This window comes from Poecilia reticulata, chromosome 14 (genome assembly GCF_904066995.2).
Source record: "Poecilia reticulata chromosome 14, P_reticulata-male-v2, whole genome shotgun sequence".
In the NCBI taxonomy this organism is placed as follows: Eukaryota; Metazoa; Chordata; class Actinopteri; order Cyprinodontiformes; family Poeciliidae; genus Poecilia; species Poecilia reticulata.
In genome coordinates, this window is record NC_088843.1 from 22,179,283 (window position 1) to 22,197,409 (window position 18,127).

General features: G+C 39.4%; 1 protein-coding gene across 8 annotated transcripts in view; it reads left to right on the top strand.

Annotated features, from left to right (window-relative positions):
• The window catches only part of gria4b (glutamate receptor, ionotropic, AMPA 4b), a 90,558-nt gene that overhangs the window by 29,684 nt on the left and 42,747 nt on the right, over positions 1–18,127 (top strand). For all 8 annotated transcript variants that reach the window (XR_014090785.1, XR_014090786.1, XM_081615208.1 and 5 more), the window contains exons 3-4: positions 7,761–8,000; positions 15,462–15,646. Coding sequence is in view for 6 of the 8 variants with exons in the window: in XM_081615208.1 (XP_081471334.1) it covers positions 7,761–8,000; positions 15,462–15,646 (425 nt within the window). In the remaining 2 variants the exon portion in view is untranslated. The remainder of the gene's footprint in view (positions 1–7,760; positions 8,001–15,461; positions 15,647–18,127) is intronic.

Sequence of the window (18,127 nt, forward strand, 5' to 3'; positions counted from 1 at the left end):
AATGTGACGTAGACAGTAAATAATTCATAGTTTCCAGCTGGAAGAATAAAGCCAGAAGAAGTCATGTTCTGATGCTTAGTTTCACGTTTCTGCTGGAATCTGATTTTTTGTTTTGTTTAATTTTATTACAGTAGAATGAATAACCAAGTTCTACAGCGCTAACTAACTTAGCACTTTAGAATTTGCCTGGGAAAGATGAATTTACTGGAAGCTAAGTGCGCTAATCATTTTCAGAGTTAGCAAAAATGCTAAAGCGCTACGCTACAAATTAACTCCGCTATTAGCATGTTAACGGAAGTGTGCCAACCGCTGTCCAAATGAAACACAGTGTTAGCTACGTTTGTTCATTCCATCAAATCTTAACAGGTTTGTATTTAAATAACTTGTCTTTTTATTCTTTTCACCAAAGGAAAAAGTTTAATTGTACCTGAAGATAATTTGGTGTCTTAACAGCTAATCTGAAGCTTCATCCTGGAGATGACTCAGCGTTTAGATCCCAAATTATCATTCCCTACAGGTGACTGTAAAAGCTTTTTATTTGACTGATCTCTGTCTGCGTTCCCTCCTGGTTCCTCATGTTTTATGGATGCTAAGTGATAAAGCATTAAAAGGAGTTTAGTTCACTCACCCCTCAGTGGCGCCACTTAAAATATTCACACTCAGAAGCATTCGGTGCTCTCTGCTGAATCCCCTGAGGACATCTGCTGGTGAACCTCGTTTGAAGCTTTTTGTTGTTGTTTTTAAGAGTCAGAGTAGATTTTATTCACCTGTTGTCACGAGAGTGAAAGCCGTAGAGTTACTGACCTGCTTCAGCGCCGCTGCGGCTGAGTTACAGCCATGCTGCTGCTGCTGCTGCGTTTACGGATTCCTGCACAGCGGGATCATAAAGTTAAAGTCTGCAGGCTGAATTATCCTCCTAGTCAAATCCTTCAGGTCCAAGCACTGCCAAGATCTAAACAAAAATCTGGAAAATTGATGCAAATGTTTGCAGCTCAGTTTGAACCGTCAAATTACAATAAAACAGAAAAATTTAGCTCTTTAAAATTTAGGTATTTAAATGTCCATGTTCAGCTGCATTGGTGAAAGCTGACAGCGCTAAATACGACACCAACACTGCATTAGCAGAAGCTAATGCTAAAGCGGTACACCAACATGTCATTTAGAGGAAGCTAATACTAAAGCGCTACACCAACATGTTATTTAATAGAAGCTAATGCTAAAGCGCTACACCAACATGTTATTTAATAGAAGCTAACGCTAAAGCGCTACACTACACTACCACTATATTGTGGTAAATAGTTTTAAGGAGTTTCTTCCTTTCAGGCTCAGATCACATCAGGATGAATTTCTCCTCTCATCCTTCCAGCGTTCAGCCTCAGGACTCTGATCTTTGTGACAGGCTGCTGGAGAACAGGATCAGGAGTGGAGCATCATTCCTTCCTCCTGGGGCATGATGGGATACCAAGTGAAGCAGACAGAATGCGGCGCTGTGCTGTGTGACGACAGCAAGCATGATGTGACGTCTCTCTGTCCCTCCTGCTGCACGTTTGTGGGTTTCCTGCGCACAAATGCTCACGTGCTGCAACTTCCACCCGACTGCACAGAAGCACAGGGCATGAGAGCCTTATTCACTCTGATACACACACACACACACACACACACACACACACTGGGGAATGAGAGGAGGCAGCAGAGTGCTGTAAGGTGGCAGGTTTAACGGTGTGGCTGCAAGAAGCAGGCGTGTTTCTGTCAAACATGCTTATGAGACGCTTAATGCTGAATCTCTCTGATTTCCTCATACGTGTTTATGATCCTCTGCTGCAGGAAAGTAGAGCTGCTCTTATAGTCTGTTTCTCAGATTTAATTTGATGGTGATGGATTTTCTGCACATTGTGAAAATGTTGCACAGCCGCTCTGATCTCATGCTGCGTTTCCTCCAAGATGGCCGACGTCGTTGTCTTCATCAGCAGACCTGCTCCGTTTCTGGAGACGTTTCCTCAGACTTTGACTGATTCATGGAAAATGATTCAACATTATCCAACATACTGGAGACCGCTGACTGAAGCAGTAGCTGCGCTAACGCTAAAGCGATACACTTTATCACTAACCCACAAACGGCTTCAGATTGTTCAATTAATTAGTCAAGTTTATTTGTGCAGCTACAAGGCAGTTCAAAGTGCTTTAAAAACACAAAAATAAAAAAACTACATTCACCAAGTGAGAAACAGAATTCAGGAATTTCATCAAAATCATTTATACACATCAAATTATTTCATAACTAAAACAGTAACTTTAAAAAATGTTGCCATCAGTTTTACCATTCATGATTTGTATTCAGGGGCCGAACAAAATCATTTCAAGGGCCACAAATGGCCCCCGGGCCACACTTTGACCACCTCTTGTTTATCACCTTAAATCACAGAGAAATAAAATGTAATTTTCAGTTTTAATGTGAGATAATTTAGCTGGAAGGAGTCGGTGAACGTCAGCAGATTTAATTCAGTCCCAGCTGAACTTTGACCCTGAATTTACTCTGAATCGTGCGGAGACCTTACCGACCGTCAGCAGAACTGGCGCCGGCCATTCTGTGCAGCTCGGCTCGATAAATGGATCCAGCATGGCCGTGTGGGCGGGGGCTTGCAGCGGGGGCGGGGCTTCTGCTGTGTTAGTGTGCCGCTCATCGACCTGCTACAGCGGCGCGCTGACCTGGATGTGCAGCGGAGTGTGAGGCCGTTTCAGGGTCACCGCTGAGTGAGCCGAGCAGGATCACTGCGGCTACCTGAGGGGCCAAACGCTGGGCCTGGGGGCCAAGAATGACACGCTGCAACTCCTACAAGGGCCACAAAGTTATCAGTATTCTAATAATAAGGAGGCCTGTAGCAATAATCAATAAATCAATTCACATAGTAAATTAAAACAAACTATAATTTCCATTTTCATGATTTATAATTTTTCTTCTACTAAAAACTGAGTGATACAAGTTTTTATTGTGGTGGTCTGAATTTAGACGGTTTTATTTATTTTTGCTTGATAAGTAAACAAACAAATCACAGATTATTGTGATGAAATAAAATCAGTCAGATCTCCGACAGATTAAAAATAATAATGTATTTTCTGTATTTTTGTGTCTTCTTAGTTTGCTGAAATGATTCCTCGAGTGATTCGAGTACCTCGATTATTAAAATTCCTCGAGGAAAATTGACCTGCCTCGAAGCTTCGTTAATTTATGTTTTATCATTTAGCGCACCGTGTTTCAGCCGGAACATTATTTGCGTTGCGCGGAGCTCTGACTTCCGCCTCTGAGTTGTTGACGGAAGCTACGTGTTAGCGGCATAACGTCCAATCTTCAAGTTCGGCCCGCGGGGATTTTACTGATTGGTGATAATTCCGGGTTTTCATCGTTTTTGTGGGACCAATAAACATCCTTAAAATGATGCCGGGAGTTCGGCAGCCTTTCTGCTCCGGAGCTGCTGGTTGAACGGCGGGAAGAAGCTGAGGAGGATTTATACAGGTGAGCGGAGAGACTGAACACGGCGGGCGGCTGAGGGTTGATGCTTACACGGTAAGAGCAGCTTTACGGACGAACCGCACAATAAACTTATATCATCCCGGTCTGAACAAACGGGAGGCGGAACATGGCTGGTAGATGAGCTTCTGAACGGAGGAGCCGTAAATATCCCATATTGCCCCCCGGTCTACAAAAAAATAACTGGTAGGGAAGCTCAAATGTGGAAAAAATAGATTGATGTTGATATCCGATAGTAACACTGGTGTTATGGAAGATTTACCAATATTTTATTTCATAATTGTTTTTATCCGATTACTCGATTAATCGTAAAAAAAATCTATAGATTACTCGATTACTAAAATAATCGTTTACAACAGCCCTACTTCTTAGCGACAACAGTTTTATTTTTTGGGTGTGTCTATGTCTGCATTACCATTAAATTAAAATCAGAAACCTGGATCAATACTTTGTTACATTTTCCATTTTAAGATTTTAATTGTATTTTGAAAAAAAAAAGTCACCAAAGTTGATTCTAAATGCGAATCTGCATCAAACTTTCTGAACCAGCAAACCAACTTTAATCTGCTCTTTAACTGTGATCAGAGCAGCCAAAAATCATACAGAGGGCCACAAAGGGCCCCGCGCCACAGTTTGGACACCCCTGCTTTAGGTAAATCTGACCTTAATTTTTCCACCGTTGCAGCTTACAACACTCAAACACAAAATTTAAGACATTTATAAGAACCTGTCAAATTGAAGGAGAAAAATGTATAACTTTTAAAAAAATGTTCAACAAAAATATCTGAAAAGTGTGGAATGCATTTATATTCATCTGGAATGAGTCAGAACTCTGTAGATCCAGATCTGGCTGCAGTTTCTCTGGGTTTTATCTGAAACGTGTGAACATCCGGAGCATTTTTTCCCGTTCTTCATTAATCGTCAGGTTTTTAAGTCATGTTTGGAATTAGGCCTTTGACTAGGCCATTCTAACACATGACTGATGCCAGGTTTCTTCCATCCACATCACATCAACTCTTAAACACTCCTCTGTCCCACAGCATGATGCTGCCATCACTTTGTTTTTGCAGATTTTTATTTTTATTTCTCGTTTTCTTTCTCTTTGTGTTTCTGTCACATAAAATCTTTAAAATATTGAAACACTTTTCTCTGTCAGTGAAGCTTTGAAATACGAAATTAGAACAATATTCGTCCAGATTTGTCTCTTTATGCTGCAGTTTTGTTGGGAGTTTTGAGTCTAGATATTTATTTTTCAGAGTCACAGCGTCTGATCCAAAATGGTAAAAAAAAAAAAAAAAAAAAAGATTTAAACCAGAATCAGTGAGCTGGAAAATCCCGAATAGGCGCAGAGAGCTGCTGATGAGTCTGATTCATAACTCAGCAGTAAATCAATGGCTGATATGAATTATTGATCAGTGAACACAACATGGCCACATCTAGCTGCCAATTTCTAGACCCAACATCTAACCAGGGGTAAACACATCATGGACAGATACTCTGACTTTTAAAATGTTTCTCATCTCTTTTATTCAATATTCAGTCTTTATTACATTAGATTAGCATTAATGCTAACAGCAGACATTCTGGTTTTAGTTCCAGGAGTTTTTAGTTTGTTCCTTTAGTGGTTTTCATCTGATAAAATGAGATGAGAACAGGAGAAAGTTTCAACGTTTCATTAGAAGATTTAAGAGAGATGATGCTTCCCTAAATCCAGACCTTAGTAATGGAGCACAGAGAGAGAGCATGTGGACTGTCGGAGTTGGGGGGGGGATCAAAGTGCGGGTCGGGGGCCGTTAGTGGCCCTTGAAGTTATTTTTTTTGGCCCCTGATTACAAGTAAAGAATGGTAAAAGCAATTTAAAAATATTTAAATATTTGTTTTTCTTTTAATAATGCAACAACCCAAAGCCATTTTATGTTCTGGGTTTTTAATTTTATACAGATTTCGTAAAGATCTTGTTTATTGTTGAGCAGATAAAATCTTTTTATGGATTTTGTGGCTCTTCTGCTGTTTAAATTTGACAGTTTTCATTGAACATTTCTGTTTTATGTGATAAAAACAATTTTTGCTAAGAAATAAATTAGGAATTAGTTTAGATTATTAATATGTTACATTACCAATAAATACTAAATGTTTCTGTTGTAACAGGCAAATCAGAACAGTTGGAGGGAGAGAAAATTCATTAAAATAAAGATGTAAAAATGTGCTTATTTCTATTTATTTAATCTGCTCAACAATAATAAACACTTTTATGAAATCTACTTAAAATTTAAGACCCAGAACATAAAAATGACTTTGGACTTTCACATTATTAAAAGAAAAACAAACATTTTCAAAAGCACCTCTGGGTCATCAGTTGTTTTTTCTATTCTTGACTTTTATTCCAGGGCCCAACAAAATAATTTGAAGGGCCAGTAATGACCCCCAGGCCTCCCTTTGATCACCCCTGACATAAAACATAAAAAGTCTGATTTTTTTTGCTTTTTTTTTTTGTTGTATTTCTTGAATTTCTGAGTTGTGTTAAAGTTTATATTGGGTGTTTCTGAAGCGGTTCTTCTTCTCTGGAGTTAATATTTGTTGTTTTCTTGGAGCCGCAGTTTAAATATTCTGAGATGAAAACGGTTGTTTGCTGCTAGAGGGTTTATCTGGCCACTGCCTGCGTTAGCTGCGTGTCGAACAGAAGAGGAAATGTTTGTTTGTCTCAGAGACATCTTGAGCTCTTCCTCTTTTCTCTTTCTGCTCAGACTGGCAGCGGCGGCTCATTATCTCCTTCCTGTTGTCGTTCCGCGCAGTGAGAAGAAGAAGAAGAAGAAAGGAGGCCATTAGCGCCGTGCCGCGCCGCTCTGTAATGAGAGCTGCTGTTGACTTTATGCTAATCAAAGTTTCTGTTTAACTCAAAGCATGGCCAAAGGAAACGGTTTGTTTCTGTTCATGTCAGCACAGAGGAAATGTTTGATCAGAACGAGCCCCAACCATCAGCCTCCACCGCCGTGCTCCAGCTAACCGCTCTCTTAGCTTTTAGTCTAGCATGTATCCTCTATGCTAACAGCATCGTTCATTCCTCTGGTATAAAAAATAAGGGTTTTAAAAGTCACTTTCTCCGGATTTTTACACAAAATTATCAAATTCCTGATTTTTTTTGTGTGTGAATCTTTCTGAAAAAAAGTCAAAAACATCAAATTTAAGTGATGCTAACTTTGACCTGCAGGGGGCAGTGTTTGTTCCTTCTATTGTTCTGCTGCCTCAGCCTTTCTTGATTTCAAGTTATGGCTTGTGACTCCAACCTGACAGATTTTGTTTTTTCCTCATTTTTTTCTTCTGTATGAAGAAATTTAATGAGAAAAAAAAAAATCTTACCAAATATTTCTAAATTATCGACACAAAATCTGAGATTTTCATCACAAAAAATCACAAAAACAATTCGTGGAAATCCTGGAGGGACTGAAAAGTTTTTCATAAGAGCTGCTGAACAGAATATTGATGGAAATGTTGCAGATTATTTCCTTTGTAAACAGCCTGTGGCCATAATAAATGTGAATCACGAAATCTATTTCATTTTTTGTTTCTACTTGTTAAATAAACAAACTAATCACAGAATATTTTAATCAACTAAAAGCAGTGTGATTTCTGCAACTCTTTCTTGCAGGTTTGACAGATTTAAAAAAAGCTAAAGTTTTCATTTTTTGTATTTTTTGTGTATTTTTAGCAACAGGGACAGTTCACGTCTCTTGTTTTATATGCATTTCTGCATTTTAGTAAAAACCGCTGGAGGTTATCATGATAGGTCCTGTTTCAGCAGGATACATTAGTTTGTTTTCAGTGAATAATTTTTTTATATTTTTAAAAACATTCTCAGATTTTTTCTCATGTTATAAGTGAAATAATATGCTTATGGAATTACAACTTTTTCATAAATATTAAGACATAACTGACTTAAACTCATTTCTTTCTGAAAAGTTACTTTTAAGCTTGTTTTGTTTCGAGTGAACTGAGATATTTGTAGTGAAATCTGGATAAAAATATCTGGTACGATTTTGTGTTTTTACAGTGCATGAGTCTCAGCGAAAGATTAAATCCAGCAGCTTCGGTTTGTTGTCATAAATTCTGCTCATTTTACGTTGGATTTCATTTTAAAGCTAATTTTTCTGAATCTCTGTTCCAGCCCTGCTCCCAGGCTGGTGACCTTTGACCTCTGCACGCTGCTGACTGCCTCCTGTTGTGTGTTTGTCCGCAGTTTGCTCGCAGTATTCCCGCGGTGTCTTCGCCATCTTCGGCCTGTACGACAAGCGGTCGGTGCACACACTGACGTCGTTCTGCAGCGCGCTGCACATCTCCCTCATCACGCCCAGCTTCCCCACCGAGGGCGAGAGCCAGTTCGCCCTGCAGCTGCGGCCGTCCATCCGCCGCGCGCTGCTCTCCCTGCTCGACCACTACGACTGGAAGAAGTTTGTCTTCCTGTACGACACGGACCGAGGTGAGATGGCCGCTTCTGGAAACACGTTCCTGTTTTCCAACGGGAAGCAAACGCAGCATGAGTCAGTTGGTCTGTTCCAGCGATTAGTCTGGTCCCAAAAATCCAGCGTGATGCTTTTATGCTTTAAATGAATGAGAATGAATCTTTCACTCTGCTTTTAGAAAAGCATCAATAAGGAGCTTATTATGTCTTATAGGACGGGTGTCGATATTAAATATGTATAAGTAATTGAACGTGAGGTTTAAACGCGATTATGTGGGAATAACTGAAGAGTTTAAACTGGTGGAAATCATAAGTTGTTATATTTTCCAACTGCTTCTTTTTGAACAAATTGTATAAAACTGCATGTCAATCCATATGATTATTCATTTTTTTTCTTTCTGTTTTTAGTTTGTGTCTGAAATTAATTAAATAAATAAACGTGCAGCTCTAAATGCACTGCTTACCGTTTGCACTATAATTATAATAATAACGGTATAGCTCATTTGTTTTGGTGGTTTTTCTAATCAAAATCATTAAACCACTGATAAAATTTACATATAAAAGAAAAAGATTAAGAAAAACTAAAACAGACTGGAAACATGAATTGTAATTTGACTGAGGTGCAGTAAAGGAGAAGGAGTTAGAAATACCGCCACCTGTAGGTGGGAGTTAAAATCGCGTAAACCCGATTTCGTTTTTGAACATTTCTGCTGAAATCTTGCAATAGTCTTGCGTTAGTGTGAAAAAATATGGGGATCTGTTGATTTTACGTAAATTTCCACAATCATGGAATCATAAATTAATAATTCTGATCATTTTAATGATTAATAATAATAATAATAATAATAATAATAATAACAGCTTTCATTGATGATGTTTCTGTTTTCATTTCCAATCATCAAACTCATTTGAAGATCAGAGTAAAAACAAACAGGCATTTTTTAAAAGACTATTCAAAAGTAATCGCTCCCTGAATCAACGCGTTTAGGTTTGGTTGGCGTCGCTGTGTTGGTCTGATCTGCTACTCAACCGTTTTGAGACGGCTGAACAGCTTGCGCAAGGCCTTTGACTAGGCCCCACCAAAACCTTCTTTCTGGTTTTTGCCTCTCAGAGTTGAACTTTAATGTTTTTAAATGCAGATAAATCTCGGTGTCAGGATGTTTTATCTGTTCTTTTCTGGTTTTCTGGTTTAATATCAAAGTGAAACCTCCGGAAAGCGTTTCTCGGTTCACACTTCTCTCCCTGCTGCCGGTTTGTTCGGATTCAGCGCACCGTGTCACATTTCCATTACAGCCAGAGCGGCGGTGGCGCCTGGCGGGCCGCTGCCTCCATCTCTGAGCTGATTGGCTGACGGGGCTGTGGTGCCGACCCAATCTGCTCAGAAAACCCATTCCTGCCTCTGCGTCTCTTATCTGGGGGTCACGCATGCTTGACTGGGTAAAAAGCTTCTCTCTTCTCTCCGCTCAACAAAAGCCGCAGGAATCTGATCAAGTGTTCTGCAGAAATCCAACATGGCTTCCTGTTGGAGGCGGCGCCGCCTGGCAGAACGACGCAGCGGGACTTTAACGCAGATTCATCAGAAACTTTACAGTAACGACGCAAAGGCAGGAGAAGCAAAACGCAGCCAGAGCTGATCTAGATAATCCAGAAACAGTTTGCTGCGCTGAGAGCCATGGAGCAGCCCCACATGATTAGATATTTTATAATATAATATACAGGAAACAGGAAGTCTGAGGAGAGAAGAAATGTTTACTGAAGATGGACGGTGGAGGATTATAGAGCCACACTGAGAAGAAATATAAAACTATCAGAACAGAATCAAAATATGAGAATAAAGCTAGTAAGATGAGAATAAAGTGATGACGTTTAAAAAAAAGTTATATAATTATCAAAATAAAGTTGAACTATGGGAATAAAGTCAATATTGTGAGAATAGTCATAAAATTATAAGATAAAAGTCACGATTGGATTTCACATTATTTCAACTTTACTTTTGTAGTTTTATTATTTTTATTTTCTTCCGTTATAAATCAATGTTCTATTAATCCAGTAAAATCAGATTTTGATTTCATGCTATGAACTGAATCATGGGAAGACTGCTGACAAAGATTACAGATCAAGGAAGGTTTGGTGGAAGGAAAAACTGTGATTGCAAAAATGCGAATTCCATTGAGAGTGTTGTGAAGTGTGTCACTTAGGAAGAGAAGCCGTCCAGACCTATATCTATTAAAGCTGTTTTATTTCTTTTCCTGATCTGAATAATTATAAGAAAATGACAGATTAGAGGAAATAAAGTGTAAATAATCCAGATTAGAGCGGAGAGCTCAACTCAACCTTCTGCACAATCAAACATTTTAATTCTTCATGCTCTTTTGCTTCAGTTTTGTTGTCGGTTTTTCTGCGTTGTGCCGAACCAGAGTTTTTCTCCTGATAAATGATTCTAAGACATTTAGACGTGTCTGATTCTCTGGAGTCTCTGTGGAAACTGGACAAAACGTTCTGAGAGGAAGGAAAAAATTAAACATGCGGCTTGTAAAAGAAGGAAAACGCAGGAAGCAAAGAATTATGGGAAATTTAAAAACAGATTTTACTGTAAAACTAAACAGACAGAAAGAAAATAGGCAGAGGTCAGAGGTCATTTATCCTGGAGTCATTGAAATTCAGAAGTTCTTTATTGATCCCAAATGAAATTAAATGCTGATGTAACTCATTAACTCAAAGTCTTGTTGTCTGTTCCTTATAAATATGAATAAATGCTTAAATCCTCCAGTGGAGGCATCGCTCACTAAATAATTAGTTTCGCTAACACTAAAACGTTACACCAACACAGCATTTAGCAGAAGCTAATGCTAACTCGCTAACTTCAATTCAAATGATCTCTGTTCTTAAATGACTACAACCGTCTATCACCAGTTGAATATATTTTAATATTGGTTTTATATGTTTTACGTTTTATTTTACTCCTGCCTTATTTGTGCTTAACAATTGCAGCAGTTGTTAATTTAATAGGTTATTACATTTTTTTTTTAATTTTGCACATCTTTTCTGTCACTTGATGATTCATGTTGCCACATTCATGCCATTAAATGAAATGGTGAAGCTTATTGTCCTGTTACTTCATAACGTTTTGTGTCAGGTAATAATCTGCATGTAGGAATAATATTTATCTGAAAGTTTTGGCAGCTTAAACTTTACTTTGAGGAATTAAAGCCAGTACTTCTGAGATGACTGAACGTTATTAGCTTGTTTTGGTTTTCTCTGTGAGAAAAGAAACCAAACCACCAGAAAGACCCAGAAATGAATAAGCTAACAGATTAAATGCCTGAAATCCCAGCAGCTGCAGCTGCAGCAGCAGCAGCTCTGTTTGTGGCTTGGTGACGAGGCTTCATGTCCCATTGCGCGGCGCTCAGCCTGTCCGGCATAAAGAGGCCGGACAGGAAGTGAAGCGCAGCCTGGACTGGGCCGGCTGATTACCAGCTGATGAATGTGTGGCTGGAGGCTGCAGGAGGAACAGCAGCCGGCTGCAATCAGCATCAACCCGGCTCTGCCTGGGTGTTGGCCCATTGAGGCTATCGCTAATGCTAGCCCGGGCCGAGCAACTGCTGCTGCAACATGTGGGGAGAGAGAGAACATGTTGTCCTCCTGCTTCTTTTTTCTGGTCAGCGTGGAGCCTTCATCACTGTATGGCAAGCTCATTTATCATATAACACCTGAGCGGAGAAGTCAGGAATATTTGTTTTAAAGGGGCAGTATCATGTGTTTTCTAGGCACATAGTGCCACCTTATAGCATAACCAAGTCACCATGCCAACTTTCCACATTATAAAAATGCTGTATATCAAATATGACTTAAAAGAAATTTTACTTCCTAATTTAACGCCTGGAAATTGGGCTCTTTAAACACTTCTGCTCTTTCTGAAGCTCCGCCCTTTTTTAATGCTTTTACCAGCGTTGCTCTGAGCAGCAGCTCCTATAATGAGCTCAGCAGTTCCATCAGGTGCTAATTACTGCTGGCTAGTGTAAAGGGGCTGAGTGGGGGAGGAGCTGCGCCTCAAAGGCGGAGCCAGGTCCAGCCAGCTGAATGGTTGCCATGGAGATTAAAGAATTTCATAAACACGCATGAAAGAGTCAAAGCAACACTCCAGGAAGTGACATGATGATGATGGAAAGATTTTAAAAAACAGTGCCACACCGTGATTTTTCTTCCACCAAACTTCACTGTTATAAATTTTTTGGGTCTTGTTCAGTGAGAGCAGATAGAGGCCAGGGTTCTTCAGTTTATTCCTGATATTCTTCATCAAAAGTCTGTAATTTGAGGTTTTTCTGAGGCTCTCAGTTTAATATTTTGACTCCTCTAACAGAAGTATTGATTTTATTAAACTCTGTGAAGGTTTATAGATTGATGTTTGGTTTTTCTCATCCTGAGTTGCTCCTTGTTTGATAATCCAGAAACTTTTCTGCGTTGCTGAATCAGCTGATATTTGCTGCTCTCTAAATGCTGACAGGTTTCTGCTGCTTTCTTTGCTTCCTGCCTTCAGTTTCTGATTAATTTAACACTTTGACACGTCATGTAATTTATAGATCTATTTGTTTTTCTTAGTTAATGTAGATTTAATGGTACCAGATCCTGGGTGAATTTCATGTCAAAGGTCTAATTATAATATATTTATTGAGCTGAATGTTTGAGTTTTTGATTTGTCAGACGGTTAAATCTGGTTTTCTGACTGTCTGTTGTGACGACGGCTCATACTGTTGTTCAGTGATTACATGCAGACTCATTTGTTAGAAACATCTTTAATTTTTACAGTTTTTACTGTTTCTGGGCTCAAACTGACATTCATGTCCATTCCTCTCATTATTCAACATGTTTTCCTGTTCAGTCTCGTCTTTATGTCTCATTTTTCTTTTCATTCCTGGTTTTTAGTCCTGTAATGTTTTTGTTTTCTTTCACTTTTTTTCTTTCTCTTATTTAATCTTTTTATATTTCTGCTACTTGTTTCAGTTTTTGTTCCATTTCCTCTTCTCATCCTCTCATCCCAATTTTTTTCCTTCAGTTTTCTTCTTAATGTCTCCACCTCACATTATTAGGGTTTTTTTTTCATTCTGCCTGTTTTCGTTTTTCCTTCATTTTCCCCCTTTTTCCATTTCTTTCCTTTTTTTTATTTTTGATCTTTCATCTTTTCTCCCTTGTTCTCTGACTTCCTTCCATTCGCTGCTGACTTTCCTAAAGATGTATCTCAATAAATAAAGAAGGAAATCAATCAGAAATTTAAAACTGAGACTCTAATATAGATTTATTTCACTATAATTTGGCCATTTATCTTGCTAGTTTTGATAATTCTGGTTTACAAGTAATAGAAACCTAATAAACATTCTGAACTTCAGACCAAATATTCCTGATGTTTCCTGGTTTAGATCAGAAACTTTGAATTTAAACCAGGATTGATGGAGAATTATGTTGATGTTGGTTAGCATGCTAATGTTAGCATCAGTAAGCTAACATTCTGAAACATACATTTACTGTATTTCAGTTTTAGGTAACTTTAGCATGCTGACGCTAACTTTAGCATGCTGGTGCTAACACTAGCATGCTAACCAGGTTCATTAGTTCTTATTTTAATTATTTATATTTCATAAATCTGTTGTATAATTATTTTTATTGATGATGGATTTTGAATGTGCAGCAGAGAGCAAGCAGCAATGTTTCTATCTTTAGCTTGCTGCTCTTTAGCTTCAGCTTGTTGCTTTCTGGTCATTAAATATTAACCAACTTCATTTATTTTTTTCTATTTTGCTAGAATTAATCAAAGGTAAAATAAAAAAATAACAATTATCTGGAAACCGGCTGTTTTAAATAAATCAGATATGTATAAGTTTTATTTATATACAGTTTAATTTCATTTATTTGGTAGAGACAATGCACATAAGTTGGCATTTCTGAAGTTGCATAATAATTATCCAAAATGCTGTTTTTCATCTCTTATATCTGGACAACGCTTAATTTGTCTTGCTAGAAACAAATAAAATGACTTAACTACACAAATTTTGTCAATAAATACAACAAAATCAATAAATACCAAATAATGAAATAAAGCTGCAGTTTTTCTCTCCACCGCTACATAAAATAACCAACAAACACTGATTATTTTCCCTTTTATCATGTCTTTAAGAATTTATAAAATATTACAGCTGCTAAAAATACTAAATTATTATGCATGAAAATGTTCCAAAAAAATCCCTCAGTGAGACTTAAAACAATTTTTTCTTGTTTTCAGCACAAAACCTCATTAATCTTCCCTTTCAACTGGAAACACTTCGCTCCCATCTGGGGGCTCGGCTGTAAAAAAGCCAAAATGCCACGAACCGCTTCCTCTCTGCAGGGACAAGTGTGTGTCTCTGTGTGAGTGTGAGTGTGCGTGCGTCTTGGCACCAGCAGCCCTCTAATGGGCAGTGAAGGGCCGAGGAGGGATGGAGGTGTGCAGGCAGCCAGGTTGCCAGAGCGCAGGTTAAGCCACTAATTGGGAGCAAAGGGAGCCGGGTTGCCAGATTGTGATGGCCACCAGGAGGGGCCGTTTAAGGGGGACATCTGTTCCTGCTGGAGGACGGCCGCCCTCGTGGCCGCCGTCATGGCCGCCCTGCACCCGGATCTGCCTTCGATCTGGAAACGCTTCAGTTTGTTTTGGCTCCTTGAGGACGTCGAGATTCAACCCTGCAGTTCTAAACTTAGTTTCAGGTTCTGCTCAGAGCTGTTTGCTTCAGATCAGAGAGCGGATCCAGAGACGAGTCTGAAAATAATACGGAGCCCAAACATGAGATTAAGAGAGAAATATCCTGACTGTTGTTCAGCAGCATTAAAAAGCACCAACAGACTCTGGAATATTTAAAATAAACTTTAACACACATTTAAGGGAGTAGAAAATTCATCCAGATTATTAAGAATATTAAATGATGGCAATAGAACCGACTTCAATAGTCTGGGAAAATATTAGCTTTTAGAAAATCCCAGAAGTAGAAAATCATTGTAAAACTAAATTTATTACAAGAACATTTTCTGTTTTAAATCTTAAACAGTTTCTCTAATAATAACTTCTAAATAAGAGGATGAATATAAACGGCTACTTACAGAATAAAGATAGCAACTTTATTTAAAATGAAACTTTAAAAAGCAAAGAAAACGAGCGGGAAAATTGTATTTGGGAAAGCTAAACACGCTAAACGTTTTCACAGTTAGCTGAAGTGCTAAAGGAAGAATTAGCTCTGCTATTAGGGCATTAGCCGATTAGCAGAAGACACAGTTACCGTTTTAGTTTTTTCTTTTTGTGAAAAACTGTCAAACACTGAAGTCTTTACTGTGATGAACTAAACTAAAACCAGATCGATCAGTGGAATATCGATCGATAATCAGAGGGCGTTGTGAAGCGTATCGGAGCCTGACTGTCTCCATCCTCTGTGTGTGCGTGTGTATGTGTGTGTGTTTCAGGGTACGCCATCCTGCAGGCCATCATGGAGAAAGCCGGACTGGACGACTGGCAGGTCAGCGCCATCTGTGTGGAAAACTTCAACGACGCCAACTACCGCCGCCTGCTGGAGGACCTGGAGCGCCGCGAGGAGAAGAAGTTCGTCATCGACCTGGAGGCTGAGAGGCTGCAGAACATGCTGGAGCAGGTGATTGATCGATCAATCAATAAATCATAAAGCATGTTTCAGCAACACGGCAGTTTGTGAGAACATAAAAGCATCTTAAACACATCATACAGTCAACAGCTGGGAAAACTAATAATAGGTGTCACGTGTTGTTGAGTTCTATCGTTAAAGTGATCGATACAGATCAAATATCATGATCAATGTTTCAGTTATTATTTTTCAAAGGAATCTAAACATGTGGAGGTTTTAGCCTGGATTTAAAGCTGCAGGCTGGAACTTTTATTAAAAATATGTTTGTGAAACTGTCCCCATGTTGTGACAGTTTGTAATAAGAGATGATCTGTGAAAAAGTTGACCTCTGCCTTCTCTGAGCTGTGAAGATTCTGCTGCAGCAATTAATGCGACTAAAGATAAACGCATGCATGAGTTTCTCACTCGTTCTAACCCTGAGATGCTCTTCAGGTGGTGGAAGGCCGACTTTGTAACCGTCTCTATGTGACTCTGAAGGTTCAGAGTTCAGCTGGTTTTTACCCGCTGGCTGCAGTTCTCAGATTGCAGTGTTGCCTTCAGCTCTGCAGGGATTTAATGCGTCATCATGCCAACATCTTCAAAGAGTGTTTCCCTCCCAGTCAGGCGGTACTGGGAGGACGCTGTACCTGCTAATTAGACCAGTTTGAACCTGGGAAACGTCTGTTTTCATCTCCAGTGATGGTCGCTGGCAGCAGCTCACTCAGAATCCGCTCCTCCCTCCTCTTCGTCCTGCTCCTCTTCATCTCTCTGAGGGCCGACTGCTTCTGCTGCCGACTCTCAGCCTAATCTGAAGTTTATTTATTTACATTTTTACCAATTATGTTAAAACTAGAGCTGTAACGTTTTGCTGTTTATTTGTGTAGCTGAACTCTCTCACTTCCATCAGTGAGTTGTTGATGAACGCTAAATGCTATTAGCATAACAAACTTTTCATCCAAGGGATTTTATTTATTGATAAAAATGTCCCGGTTTTGTAGAAACATAAAAGCTATAAATGGCTGTTCAAAATGAGACTTCATCTTTTTTTAAATTGACTGAAGATGAATACATGAACTAAAAACTGGAATAAACATAAAAAAATGTGCTTGTTTTTCATTCTGCTGATTTTTATTTTTATTACATAGAATAGAATTTCATATATTTTTTTTCATTCATAATTTTCTTTAGCTTTGAACTGGTTCTGTTTAAAACTGGAAGGATTTTATTAAATACTTTTTTTTGTTTTTAGTGCAGGTCTGTGAAATGTTTCATGCAGTGAAAGAAATATTTCATTGGTTGGAGGAAAATAATCTACTGCGTTTATAATTCCTGCAGCTTTCTTCTAAAGCACATCATTGGGTTTTATGTTTGATTTATTAGAGATTTTATGTTGCCCAAAAGCAACTTTTCAATAAAATGCTGTTTCCTATATGTAAACAATGAGTTAAATTATCTTTTAGCAGCAGGAATATTATTCACATTATGTCCCCATAACCAATATTACCGCATGTTTTCCTGCTTCAGTTTTCATCAGCTTTAAAACGCAGCCTGGATGCAGATGAGCGAGGTGAAAGGTTGACGGTTCAGTTTCCGAGGCAGAGCTCCTGATCCGGTTAATGACGAAGCTGCTGAGTCACTGCGGGATGTGGGTCAGCTTCCGGCGCCTTGTTAGCGTGGAGTCAGGTTCAGAGAGCAGTCAACAGGAAACGCATCACCACTGTGGTCCGGCCGAAGATCAGGACTGGAAACCAGACAGATAAAGTCTGTTTAATCCAGGGGTGTCCAAAGTCGGTCCTCGAAGGCCGGCATCCTGCATGTTTTAGTTCTCTCCCTAGCGGTTGCAGCAACCTCCTCAGCAAGTCAATGTTCTCCTTAGGCCTTCTAACGAGCCATCATTTGATGCAGGTGTGCCAAACCAGGGAGAGAACTAAAACATGCAGGATGTCGGCCCTCGAGGACCGACTTTGGACACCCCTGGTTTAATCAGACAGAAACCTTCCTTTGAGCTCCATCTGACACCAGTTCAGTTTAATCCGCTTTAACCAACTCCAGTCCGCTCTAACCCAACTCCAGTCCGCTCTAACCCAACTCCAGTCCGCTCTAACCCAACTCCAGTCCGCCTTAACCCAACTCTAGTCTGCTTTAACCCAACTCCAGTCCGCTTTAACACAGCTCCAGTCCGCTCTAACCCAAAACCAGTCTGCCTTAACCCAACTCCATTCCGCTCTAACCCAACTCCAGTCCGCTCCAACCCAAAACCAGTCTGCCTTAACCCAACTCCAGTCCGCTCTAACCCAACTCCAGTCCGCTCTAACCCAACTCCAGTCCGCTCTAACCCAATTCCAGTCCGCTCTTACCCAACTCCAGTCCGCTCTAACAAAACTCCAGTTCGCGCTAATAAATCTCCAGTCCGCCTTAACCCAACTCCAGTCTGTTTGTCTGTAAAGTCCTGTTCGTTTTTTTGGCGTGTGAATGCTAATCAAGTTCTGGTCC